The sequence below is a fragment of the Natator depressus genome, chromosome 9, assembly GCF_965152275.1.
Source record: "Natator depressus isolate rNatDep1 chromosome 9, rNatDep2.hap1, whole genome shotgun sequence".
NCBI lineage: Eukaryota > Metazoa > Chordata > Testudines > Cheloniidae > Natator > Natator depressus.
Window position 1 is genome coordinate 58,150,153 of NC_134242.1, and position 13,540 is coordinate 58,163,692.

At 49.9% G+C, this 13,540-nt stretch overlaps 1 protein-coding gene across 3 annotated transcripts in view; it reads left to right on the forward strand.

Annotated features, from left to right (window-relative positions):
- Positions 1–13,540, forward strand: part of PHKA1 (phosphorylase kinase regulatory subunit alpha 1) — a 211,157-nt gene that overhangs the window by 36,958 nt on the left and 160,659 nt on the right. For 2 of the 3 annotated variants that reach the window (XM_074964318.1, XM_074964316.1), the window contains 4 exons: positions 198–342; positions 6,053–6,131; positions 7,870–8,045; positions 11,477–11,638. In XM_074964318.1, the coding sequence (XP_074820419.1) occupies positions 198–342; positions 6,053–6,131; positions 7,870–8,045; positions 11,477–11,638 (562 nt within the window). The remainder of the gene's footprint in view (positions 1–197; positions 343–6,052; positions 6,132–7,869; positions 8,046–11,476; positions 11,639–13,540) is intronic. The other variant, XM_074964317.1, reaches the window with a different exon arrangement.

Genomic DNA, 13,540 nt, shown 5'->3' on the forward strand with positions numbered 1-13,540 from the left:
AAATCCTGCAGATGCCCAGAACCAATCCATGGCAATGGACTGACCTGCTTGCTGTGACATTGCAGAAGCCCTTTCTAGTTTTGCTCCTTCGTCTTATGAATGGTCCACTGCCCACCTCTCCCTGTGCTGCAGCAGCAGTCTGAGTCCTCGTGGCTTTCAGCCTCTCACGCTCACCTCTGCTTCTGCGTCCCCTGCAGTTCATCGATCAGCAGCAGTTCTACTTGGCCCTGGACAACAAGATGATCGTGGAGATGCTGCGGACAGACCTCTCCTACCTGTGCAGCTGCTGGAGGATGACTGGACGGCCGACAATCACCTTCCCCATCTCGCAAACCATGCTCGGTAAAGGGCCCTCTGGCCTGTCTCTCGATGGGTATCCAGAAAGGCAAAGTCAATGCAGCCCTTAAACATAGCGTAGCCTCTTAGCCCCAACCCCTAGAGGATGTGCACTTGGAAGTTCTGTGGAGCCGGTCCGAAGGCCCCAGCTGATCAATGGGAAGGCAGCAGAGCTGTGCTGTCATGCTCTGACCTGTTGTAACAAAGCGGCCTTTGGCGCGACACTACTGAGAGTATCAATTCAGGACAAATTGCTTAGAGCAGGGCAGTCACAGCCCAAGACTAGGGGTCATTTACTACTAAGGCGCACTAAACCAGCCAAACAGAGAGAACTTCGGTTTTACCCCACTGGCTAACCAGAAGTCATACAAGCAATTCCCTCAGACACTCCAGTTTCCCAGGATCACCACCAGTGCCACTCCTTATAGAGATGAATGGTTATGAAAACCAATACCCCAGTAAACGAAGAAAAGTTCTCCCAATTCCAAAGGACCAAGCCCCAGACCCAGGTCAATATACCAGTCAGATCTTACCCACAAATCACGCTGTTGCCAATCCTTTAGAACAGGGGTGGCCAACCTGAGCGTGAGAAGGAGCCAGAATTTACCAATGAACATTGCCAAAGAGCCCCAGCAATACCTCGGCAGCCCCCCATCAATCCGCCGACCAGCTGCCCCGCTACTTGGCGCCTTCCCCTCCCTCCCTGCACATCCCAAACAGCGTGCAGGAGGCTCTGGAAGGGGGTGGGGGGAAGAGTGAGGGCATGGCAGGCTCAGGGGAGAGGGTGGAAAGGGGTGGAGTGGGGGCAGGGCCTGTGGCAGAGCCAGGGGTTGAGCAATGAGCACCCCTCAGCACATTGGAAAGTTGGTGCCTGTAGCTCCACCCCCGGAGTCGGTGCCTATACAAGGAGCTGCATATTAACTTCTAAAGAGCTGCATGTGGCTCTGGAGCCACAGGTTGGCCACCCCTGCTTTAGAATCTAAAGGTTTATTCATAAAAAGAAAGAAATATAGATGAGAGTTAAAATTGGTTAAATGGAATCAAATACATACAACAATTGCGAAGTTCTTAGTTCAGGCTTGTTTCAGGGTTGATGGGATTACTGCTAATTTTAAACCAATCGAGTCTCTGGAGTACAGACGTCCCAGCTTGGGTGGGTCATTCAGAGCTTCAGTTTCAAGCACAGTTCCTCCAGAGGTCAGAAGCAGGATTGAAGACAAAATTGGGAAGATGCAGCTGCCTTTTCTAGTCTCTTGTCATGTGGCCTGCGCTTCCTTTGTTCCAAACACAAGCTGCCCAGCACATGGCTTGGAAGCCTGAGAGTTCTCTCTGTAGGCATGTCCCTGCATGCCTTGCTGAGTCATAAGGTGTATCTGCCTTCTCTCAATGGGTCAGTTGTAGAGCTGATGGTTCTTAATGGGCCATCAAGCAGGCCAGGCAGTGCTGATGCCAAACTGTCTGGGGTATCACCCAGAAGCATAGCACAAGTTTGGAATACAGACAGACAGACATATCTATAACTCCTAATACAAAGGTGATACAAACATATAAACAAGATGATCATATCTGGCAAATTATAAAATTTTTGCAGATATCTTACATGGCATATCTGTCTGATTACGGACCTGGGGATTGCAGTGGATGAGAAGATGGATTTGAGTCAGCAGTGTGCCCTTGTTGCCAAAAAGGTTAATGGTATATTGGGCTGTATTATTGGGAGCATTGGCAGCAGATCAAGGGAAGTGATTATTCCCTTCTATTTGGCACTGGTGAGGCCACACCTGGAGTATTGGGTCCAGTTTTGGTCCCTCCACAGAAGGGATGTGGACAAATTGGAGAGAGTCCAGGGGAGAGCAATGAAAATGATTAGGGGGCTGGGGCACATGACTTAAGAGGAGAGGCTGAGGGCACTGGGATTGTTTAGTCTGCAGAAGAGAAGAATGAGGGGGATCTGATAGCAGCCTTCAACTACCTGAAGGGGGTTCCAAAGAGGATAGAGCTAAGCTGTTCTCAGTGGTGACAGATGACGACAGAACAAGGAGCAATAGTCTCAAGTTGCAGTCGGGGAGGTCTAGGTTGGATATGTGGAAACACTGTTTCACTAGGAGAGTGGTGAAGCACTGGAATGGGTTACCTAGGGAGAAGGTGGAGTGTCCATTCCTAGCAGTTTTTAAGGCCCAGCTTGACAAAGCCCTGGCTGGGATGATTTAGGTGGTGTTGGCCCTGCTTTGAGCAGGGGATCGGACTAGATGACCTCCTGAGGTCTCTTCCAACCCTAATATTCTATGATTACTTCATGGCGTTGCCCCAGGAGCCAACATTTGAAACAGTCATACGGCCAATACTTACAACTTTAAATACAAAAATGATACATGCATACAGATAGCATAATCATAACCAGCAAATCATAACCTTTTCATAGACACCTTACTTGACCTCCTTCGTACAAGATTTGGTGCAACTATAGGACCTTGGTCACAACAATGATCTATACGGTCACGGTTCATGTCAATAATGTCACACATGTGAAGAACTTGCCTTGCTGTGGAAGGCACTGCATCAAGAGGGAAGGGTCAGACTGGACACCATTGCGGTTGGGGCCTCAGAATACAGATCTTTGTTAAAGAGGCTGCATTGTGCAATATTGGCAAAACATTAGCGTTAAATGCCTCCCTCCCCGCCTGTAGGATCTGCCTCCGCCCTTGGGCATTGTGGGTTCTCCAGAATCCATGCCAGCCTAGAGTTCTGCTGTTTAGCTTGAGCTGGTTGTATTTTTATGAATGAAACGCTTCTTTGTAGAAAAAACTGCCTCATCTAGGACATATTTTTGCAACAATTTGTCTGAATTTTCATTTTTCCCCTTCCCTCCCCTCCTCCTTCCTCCATCACTTAAAAAAAAAAAATTGTTAAATGGTTGTGAAGGAAAAAAAAGCAATAAAATATTGGCAAAGTGAGCGGTGGCTCCATTTGAGCTCAGTAAAATGGGAACAGAACCGTTCTTCCCTGGTCAGCCAGCCCTGCTGTTGGCCCTACGTGGAGAGGGGGACTTTCCTCACACTGCCCCTCTCATTTTCACTGGTGTCCCAGTCTATTTTAAGCCCATTCTGGGTATTTCTAATATAATCCTTGCTGTGGCATCCCATTGCTCTCCCTGCAGTCCCCCTACACTCTCGTACCTGGGGCTGATATTTCATTCCCCTGCCTGTGGAACCCCTGTCCCTGGAAGCCCTCGAGTTGGGCTGGCTGGGCTTGCAGCCAGGCCCTGTCAGTATAAATCCTAGGTGCTTGGGACGTGTTTGCTTTGCCTGCCCATCGCAGTCTGGCTGGGATCCCCCTATGAGATTGGCATCTGGGAAAGACTTTATATCCTGCCCACTCAGCATCTGTTTCCCTTTTGGAGACTGGCTGCCCTTGCTTCTTCCCACATGGACATTTCTCCCTGATTTCCTCCACCCTGTCAGGTGCATAAGTGGCCTGTGACATTACAGAGAGGTTGTTTGATCACAAGGTAATTCTGGAACAAAGGCACTCCCTTGAGACAACTGAGATTTGGCTAGAGGACAACTCACCTGTGCTGAAGGGAAGAAAAAGTCCTTCCTGTTCCAGGGCTTGATCCCTTCCATTGCCATATTTGGCAGAGGAACGTGCCCCTCCGCGCATGTTGCTAGCTTGGGTTTGTAGTGAGACCTTTTGGCTTGTGGGGGAAGTGGAGGGAGCCCCATTGCTTGGCACATCTTAAGTAATCAGCCTGGACAGAACCCAAGTCCATGCACTCTAGGAAACAATCCTGCATTGGTGAGATAAGTTCTACTGGGTTATGGGTCCCTTTGATCTAAGGGCAGGATGAACCATCTCCTGAGGCTGGGTGGAGTCACCTTTGCTCTCACCCACACTCTGTTAATTTCCCTCTCTCTCTGCTATTGATGATGAAGCTCATTCCCATCAATCAGTCCCTTAGTGAGAGGCTTTCTGGCTGCCTTCTTGGAGGTCCCTGTAGAAGAGCAGCCGGGAAGGTGACTTGGTGCCCCCCCCCACCCAAAAAAAAAAAAAAAAGCCCTTTGGAAGCCTGTAGTTCTGTCGGAGAACTAGGAATGGATCGGCCAGTGACCTGGCTCCAATGCCATCTGCTTCAGAGGATGTGCAAGAAAACTTGACAGACAACTATAGAATAACCTGCCGTAACTGAAGTGCCTTCCTAACCTTAGTGATTGGTTAATGCTGAGAGGCATAAGGGCTTATATCCCCTCTTCATCTTTATTCTAACTCATGTAATGGTATCATCTCCTTGTCATTGATCTATGGAAATATCTAACCCTTTTGTTTGAATCCCGCTAAACTTTTGGCCTCTGTATCTAGTGGCAATGAGTTCCACATGTTATCTGGTGTGTAAAAAGGTGACTAAGAGCATTTCCGTCTCTGTCCCACTCTGTATAACTTTCTCATGTCTCCTCACTGCAGTAGTCAATCCAGCTGACACGTGCTGGTGTCTAGCCTTTGAGTGACTGTATACACTGTTACAGTTCAAATGATCATTGTTCTCCTCATGTGATTAGGAAACCTCTGGTCACTTTTAGAGGTACCTAATCAACCTAGTTACACCTCATAATCATGTACCTCAATTGTGGAGACTACCTGTTGGGCAGAAGGACTGATCTCCTTGCCCTCACTATCTGTCTCTCACTATCTCTTTCACTATATCTTGCCACTGCATGGGTGGTAAGCTGCAGTGTGTTGACTATCACTCTGAGCCCCACACGAGGTTATAGGCCAGCCCTAGCACAGCACACAACTGCTTATGCCTGGGACTTCCAAGAAGTCCTGGCTGAGTGTGTCTTGGATGTTAAATGACCTTGTTATTATTTGGTGCTTTTGTGGAAGGCAGCCTGCTAAAGAGTGAAGGGGAGCCTCGTTATGCCTGGTCTATGCTATAAAATAAGACTGTGACCTGGCCTAAATTAGAGTTAGATTGACGTAAAGCAGCTTGCGTTGACCTGACTACGTCAGTGTCCACACTACAGCCTTGCTCTCGCTGATGTACGTGCTCTACTACGCTGACATCATCACTCCACCTCCACAAGTAGTGTAGGGCTCATGTTGGTGTCATTAAGATGACAGTGTCCCTGTAGACACTGTATTACTTCCTTTGGCTGTTGGCTGTCATTCTTGTCAATTTCAGGGTTCTGTGCTGGAGCTGTGAAATTGACGAAGTCCACCTCACAGCTTGGGCCATCATTCTAGGACGGATGGGGGGCTGCCCAGGGAGGAGCTGTGCATGGAGCGGAGAGTCCAGGCTCTCAGCGTCCCACTCCGCCCCTCTTAAGGTGGAAGCCCTCCTGGTGAGGACGTGTGACAATGACCGACAGAGGGTAGTGTGGACATGAGCTGGGTTGTAATCTGGCCTAGCATAGGTTGGTTGATTTAAGTTTATAGTGTAGACATGCCCTGTGTCCCAACACAACAGCTAGGTCTTTGGGTGGCCAGGGAAGCCTTTTTTTAGAATAACAGGGGGGCAGGGGAAGGTCTATGTGTGTTGGCATGCATGAGGGATTCTCATGGAGTTGTGTCCTTCCAGTGGTTGGAGAGAATCATAAACACTATTTAAAAAAATAGATAGATTATATATAAAAAAATGCCCTGTCTGGATTGCCATGAGATTCTGCATGAATGTGTCTCCCTTGAGTCATTCTCATGGCTGGTATCTCTCTGTCTGTGACAGATGACACTGGAACCAGCATCCACCCAACGGTGCTGGCAATGCTGAGGAAGCTGAAGGATGGGTATTTTGGTGGGGCGAGGTAAGCAAGAGCCGCTGTTCCCATATCATGTACCCGCTGGCTGATTGTGCTCCAAGGACCATGTGAAGCAGGGTTTGCAGGGATGCTCCTGTGGCAAAGCATTGCCAGCCAGCTCTGATCTGAGGAGATGCAGTCTCAGCTTAATGAAGGCCCAGCAATGCCCCCTCATTGTGACGTGTTTGAGCATTCCATCGCTGACCTGGACATTGGTAGTAACCTTGTCCCTCAGTCCCCCCTCTCTGGGGTAATCCAAGGCGTTTAAAGCCCTAGGGGCAAAGTGCTTGGGTTTGGCATACCTTTCAGTTCAAAGAGGGGCCCTATTTTACCCTGTTCAGCTCGGGGCGGGGGTGGTGGGGGGGAAGGAGTGCTACTTCTACCCATGGGCAGAAGGGGTCCCAGAGAAGGGGATTTGAAGTGCTTTGCAACAGGAAGTGTTTTTACTAAACCTTCAGTTACAAAGTCTGCACAGGGACATAGACCAACGCATCAGCTGGGAACCTGCAAATCACTGCGCAGTCTTGCCCCAAGTTCACAGTGCCATGGCCTAACCCTACAAACCCTTATTCCCATTCTTAGTGTCCAATACTTCGATATTGCAGTTGTGGGCATTCTATAAATACCCGAGGTAGATATAAATGTGACTGCATAGGGGAGTAAGCACTATGCATGGGGGTGAATAGCTTCGGGGGTTGGGTTCATATACTTCACAAAAGAAAAATTCTCTAAATTTTCCCTTTTGTCCCTGAGTGACCTATGGGACTTGCCCTCTGTTCCCACCCCACATCTGGTCCCATAGTCCAGTTTGGCCATGTCTGGGTGCTTTGTCCCCCTCTATGGATCAAAGAGCTTTGTCCACCTCTGGATCAAAGAGGTTTACAAGTCTGCTACAGTTGTTGAGCTACCAGAGCTGGCTCTTAGCTCAGGCAGGAGAGGCCTGTATGTCTAGGTCCAGAGGTCCTAACTTCGACCCCTAATGTCAACAACCCACCAAGAGGCATTTTGTTAGCTGGTTCATGTTTGTCTGCAAGGTGATTTCAGGTAGACCCTCAGGCATTCCTCCCTCTTTCTGAAGTTCCAGTTCCTAGTTGGAGGGAGTGGCTGTGGCCCAAGTGCTGCCTCAGCAGTGTGCCATGTTATAGAGGTTTGAAGAGCCTCTTCCTCTTTTCAGCTAACTCTGCATCTGTTCTTGTGTAATGTTCTGACCTCCCAATAACCAAATTGTCCATCTATTTCTGTCCCATTCTGCTTTGGTGGCTGTGGATATCTTTCTTCTGACTCTCCCTCTCCCTCTCCTGCCTCCGAATGTCTCAGCAGAAGTCAGTATGGCTCCCTATGCTTGTTTGTATCCCCCTCACTTAGCTGGGTTATGGAGAAACATGCAGCACTGGATCGGTTTTTGTTTATTGCTTCTCCAGGCCTGCAGAGGGCGCTCTGAAGTAAAGGTTAAATCCATTAAAGGTTTGGCCCTTAACACATCTGAGGTCAAATCACACTTAATGATGGTCACAATATTGCACAATATCCCCAGTGAGGGCTGTAGCGGACTAGGGCTCACTGAGCAGTCTGACGTTCCAGCCAGTAGCGGGCAGTGCGTGTGGACACATGTTAGCCAGTACACTACAGTTCCATTGGCCCTAGGTTAGGGAAGGGAAGAGGCTGACTCATGCTCTCTGATGTAAAACTAGCAGAACAAGCCCATGGCACTTCTCATCTGATCTCTCCTCTCTGTCTCGCCCAGGACCCAAACGGGTAAGTTGTCTGAGTTCCTGACAACTTCGTGTTGCACGCACCTCAGCTTCATGGATCCTGGTCCAGAGGGTAAGCTCTATGCTGATGATTACGGGCTCAGCATTGACAGCTACAGTGAGCTTGATCCTGAGGAGTGGCTGCATGGCTTTCAATTAGCGAGTGACGGTAAGGAGGAAGGGGTTGGTGACCTTGATGCGCTGGAATAGGCTGTGCTCAGGAGTGTCACGCTTATCTATTAAGTGTTAACTCTGAGCCTCTCAGCAGAAAGCCTTACTAACTTATTTAGTGTACTTGGATTTCCACCTTGGTTTTGTTCTCCCTTGACCCCCCCACCAATTAACCATGTCTCTCTAACCTGACTGTGGTGTTAGGAGGATTGAGGGCTGGGTGAATCGCTGACCTGGACATTGAGTCTTTGCTTTTGTGGGTGTGACAGGCAAAAGCCAAGTACAAGGGGAGGAAGCGCTGATTGGAAGCTAAGGAATTTGACTCTCTGCTGTAGGACCAGTGTGGGGAAAATACAGAGGGTGACGTTGCACATTAGCATCTGAATTGGAAAGAACCTGGACAGGACCTGTTTAAAATCCTGGGATATCTTTAGGAAGAGATGATACATGTCTGCATCCAGTTAGCTATATTAAATAGTCTGGAAGGAAGGCTTTAAGACCTGATGAAAGTGAACGTTTTCTAGCTCCATGTAGAGTCCAAGGTGCCAGTTTTATGGGAAAATGTGTAAGACTTTAGGTCTTAAGTGCTTTGCTGAGTCAGGGCTCTGGTCTCATGGGCTGTATGACCTGATATGGAGCCAGGTCAGAGCAATCTGTTGCCCTGTTACAGAAAACACCTCCCTGGCCCTAAAGGCAAAGAATGTCTTGTTCTTCCTCCCAGGTTGGGCCAGTGTAGCTGGCTGAGGTGGTTTGTTTCCTGTCCCATGATGTTGTCCTTGATTTCCCGTTTCCAAAGATCTCTCATAACCAAGTGTCTGTCCCAATCCCTTTCCTTAACTCTCCTCTATTCTCTCGATTCATCCACTAACCCATTTAGCCCATTAACTGCCTGTAACCAGCTTGCTATTGCATTTCCACCCTCACTCCCAGATAGCTGGTATCCCTGCTCTGGACTTGGCATGGGGTTTTTCTTGTAAGTTGTCTTTTTGCATCTTTTTGGCGTGCATACTGCTAATCTAGATTTCCTTTTACTGTGATGTCTGCATCTTAGGGTGCCTGTGAATGTGCCTGTATGCAGCAGCTGTAGGGCTAAGTTGTAGCCTCTGCTCTGGCCAAATGTGCTCTTTTAACTGGAACCTCTTGAGGCAGCAGAACAGTTGAGTGCTCCTGAAGCTTCCCAGATATCAAGGCTACAGTCCAGATGCCTTCTGCAGCATCTCATAGTCCCACATAAGATGATTAAAAATCCCCTGCACGGTATCTTTGAGTGGCGTCTCTGCTTATGGCTATTGCAAAGAGCCCCTGTCTGAAAGCCCTTCCAGATGCTTGCTAGCCAGGGTACTAGGGAAGTGCCCCATTCAGACCTGAATACCGGGCAGATGCTGAAACATCTCTGCCTGTATGGACGCCCAGACCTGAACACTGGCTAGACAGTTTGTACAGAAAATTGAATGAAAGTGCGTGTGCTCTAGAGTAAGTGTTCACATGAAAGCTGTGTGGCCATGCTCATGCACAGTTAAAGCAAGGGTGTCCCAGCATGACTTTTGCATGCGACTGTCATGGCCTTCATCCTGATGGCATCGCATTTACATAGAATCCATCTATGTTATGTTATACTATAAATGTTCTCCTGCAGGAGGCAGGGTGCTGCAATTCATGCAGGTGCACTGTACTGTAAATCTGTATGGTGTTCTCCATGTTGCATGGCTGGCTAATAACCGACTTTGGTACTGCATGGGCTAGCAATCTGTCACTCGTCGTCTGCAACGACCCAGACCCTGCCATCCAAGGACGTTCAATTGCTGCCGCAGAGAGCAAGCGAGAGAGAGAGCGAGCACGGCTGCATGCATGTGACTGTGTAGGCAAGTGGTGTAAATCACACTACGGGCTCGCTTCACTGTTGCTTGAGTGTGTCGAAAACATCTGAGGTGCACTCTTGAGAGAGCCCTGTCAGCAATGTGCTTCCATGTGAGGCAGTGCCCAGGTTGTCTGTGTTGTAGCCTCTGGGCCCTCTGTGCAATGCAATAAGGCTTTGATGCGATACTGGTTCTGTTAACAGTGTGGTAATGCCGGGGTGGGGGAGGTGTTCAGCTAGCCGTCATAGAAGGCGTAGGACTGGCCAGGAGTCCAAGTGCATATAAGCCCTTTTCGCTCCACACCAGACTTGTTTGATGTCTTGGTTACTGCTAATCCTGGGCTGTGGGCAGGAAGCGAGGAGATCATGGGGCCAGCAGGTGCCAGGGCTATTTGGGTTTTGACCCCAGGCGGGAGATGGTAGAGTGCAGAGCTAGTAGGATAGAAAAGAGGTGGATGAAGGGAAGGGATTTCCATTCTCACCTGTGATGGCTTGGAGGCAAACTTTGTCTAATAGTTCTTATTAGAAATAATTTATTCATAATAAGAAATAGCATTTTGAGTCCCATCAGGGCCCTGCTGTGCTGAGTCTCTCACAACTAGGAAGAGACAGTCCCTGCTCAGAAGAGCTCAGTCTGGTTGCAGAGAAGTAGTGCCAAGGGAATGTATCAAACCAATGGGAAATGTGAAGGCTGGGGGCCACGGGGCCAAGCAGACTTGTTTTGTGCAAGGCTTGCAGGGTTTGAGTTCATTTCTTTTATATAAAGAAAGGAGGTATGAATGATGATGGTGACCCCTGGCAGGAGCCTCATGAATGCAGCTCTCTGCCCACCAGGAGCCAGGCTGGAGAAGAGTTTGGAGTGAAACCAAGAAGCATGGTCATGACTGCACTCTGTGATCTCAGTAACTCTACATGTGCTGTTTCCTGGAGCAGCTAGGGTTGAATTGTGCTGGGTGCTTGAGATGCACTGAATTGATTTAATGTGGTGTTGCCTTTTAAATGGATACTGCTCTTGCTCTTAGAAATAGCATAAAAATATGCACCTCAAATACTTGGGCTAACCCAGTGAAAGGCTCCACCTCATTTCCCAGATGATGGATAAACTAGGCTTCCTTTGGGTTCCCACTAGGATCACATGCAGCCAGGGGAGGGGGCTGGTGAAGCCCAGACTGATTTTAGTTGAGGGATTTCAGTCTGGTATGTGTGTGCTGCAGCTGACTGCCCCGCATCAGAAAGGAGAACAGCAACAGGACCAAAGGGACAGAGAGCACTGCTGGAGTTGGAGGCTGGGTTTCTGAGGACTGGATTGATAGCAGGCATTGCAAGGTGTGGAGAGGAGGGACTAGGAACCATGTCTGATACAGGAACTGCTCTCCGAGGCTGCTCCTGGTGCTGTACCTGTGTCTGCCTAGTGAATGAGCCAGGCATGCTGCTGCTGTGTCATGTAGGGAGACTGCGCCTTTTCCATGTTACCAGTGCACTGGAGGCAACAGAAGTTCTCCCTACAGCAAGGAAAACCCAGGGGAGCCTAGGCATAAAGTGACTAAACCCCTCTCTTCTGCCTGCTCTTCCAGCTGACGTTTGTGACGAAGTGGCTCAGTATTTAGATCACCTTTTGGAGCACACAGCTCCCAAGGCCGCCCAGAAGGGAGGGCTGCATCGCTTCCGAGCCGCAGTGCACACCACTTGTGACCTCATGTCCCTGGTGTCCCAAGCCAAAGAGCTGCACGTACAGAGTGAGTAACACACCAGGCGCTGCCCCCGGGAGCAGCCATGTGGCTGGGGTCATACGTGGACTCTTCCTCTCTGCAGAGCCAAGCTCTAGGCCCCAAGTGACTCACTGGGAGGTGGGGGGCCTCCACGACCAATGGAGGTATTCCCACCCCTTGCTCTGGGGCAGGTCGGCACGACTGGCAGCCTCTGGAGTAGCAGGGGTGGCGTTTCAGGCACAAGGTATGTTGGGGAGCCATGTGGCATGGCAGGCCATGGGAGAGCCAGCCCTTAGAGTCAGTGCCACGATGAATCTTTCATCCCTGGTGTCCCTGGAAGTGAAGATTCTAGCCCGGCCTGTATTACAGCACAGCAGTGAAGATGTGAAACTCTCCCTGTGGCTCCCTTCCCAGCCACCCAGAGCTTTCTCTGGGCCAATGGCTGCAGGCTTCACAGCCGTGTTGATTATGGAGGGAAGAACGATACCCACAGGGGCGGGGCCAAGTAGCCCTGGTGGTAGGGCTGGCCCTGGCTCCTCTGCTGAGCAGCCACTGGGGCCTCTCCCGCAAGGAGGGGAAGCTCAGATATGTGTGCTAGCATTGTCCAGTGGACACCTGCCTTCCAGTCCTGACTCTGACACTGACTTCCTCTGTGGCCTTGGTCAGAATACTTACCCTTCCTCGTTATTTTCCCCAGATTAGAGCGGGAAGCTACTGCTCCCCTGTCTCACAGCAGATCTGACTGTTGGCATTTCCGTAGCTCGTTACATATATTCACCAAGTGTTAGTGTCTGACAGAAGCACGGGGGAGGTGGCAGAGGAGCTCTGGGACTCAGGGTGAGCAAAGGGCACTGAGCAGCGGGGAAGAGATGATGTAATGGGGGGGGGAGAGATGAATAAGAAGAGAGCAGGCAGGATGGATTCAGAGTTAGAAATGGGATGGCTGCATTTTCCAATCTTTCCCCCATGTTCCACTGGCCCCCTCCATCGCCATGCAGTGCAGCCCGGTGTCTGTCATGCAGCCTCACTGATGTAGCATAGTTTAATTTAGCTGGGAAGCTATTGGCTTTACCTGGCTTCCTGAGAAGCCCAGGGCATTGGGCCAACCTCTACCATATCTGCGTAAGTCATAGGGCTACAGCTGTGAGCTAGTTAAAGATGTGTACACTGGAGGAGCCTGAACAGCCAGAGCAACGCTGTCCAGATGAGTGTGGAGCATGGTACCTGTGCTTTGAGTTCTCCTGTAGCAGTGACCTTCTCTGTCCGTTGGTCTGTTAGCGTTACGGGGCTGGTTGTTATGTACTGCTGAGACAGGAAGGATGTTCGCAGCTCAATGCCTCCCGTGGCAGGGTGAACAGTGCCTGCATCAGACACTGGTGAACAGGCCACAAGGAGCAATCCTGCCTTGGCTGGGGCAAACCCAAATTTCAAGTGGGGAGCCAAAGGTCTTTGCCACTTTCTGGCTTGTTCAGAAAGTTCTCGCCCTGAAATGGCAGTGCTCTTATGGCACATTCTGGAGTTCTCATGCTGCAGAAGTGCAGGGGTGCTGCATGGATGACACCAGCATACAAACAGCATGGCAGAGCTGTGCAAGACGCTGGAATCGTGCATAGAAATGCCCTTAATGGGGCATGTTCCTCACACTGTGTCCTGGTGTTGATCCTTGCCCTCTTGTTTGTATTGGGAGGTGGCATCTTAGCCCCACTCCTGCCTCTGCACTGGCCTAACCTCCTTTGTGAGCAGCTAAAGCCTCCTTAGGCCCAGAGCTCTGCAGCATCCCCTACTGGCTGCCCTGATGAGCATGCAGCATCTGAACCTTGGGTTCTGTAGGGGTTTGCTACGATTGCAGTCAGCGGTGGTGCAGACCGTTGTACCCCAGTGCAGCTTAATCTAACTTGAGGCAGGAATACGCTGAACTGGTGCAAACAG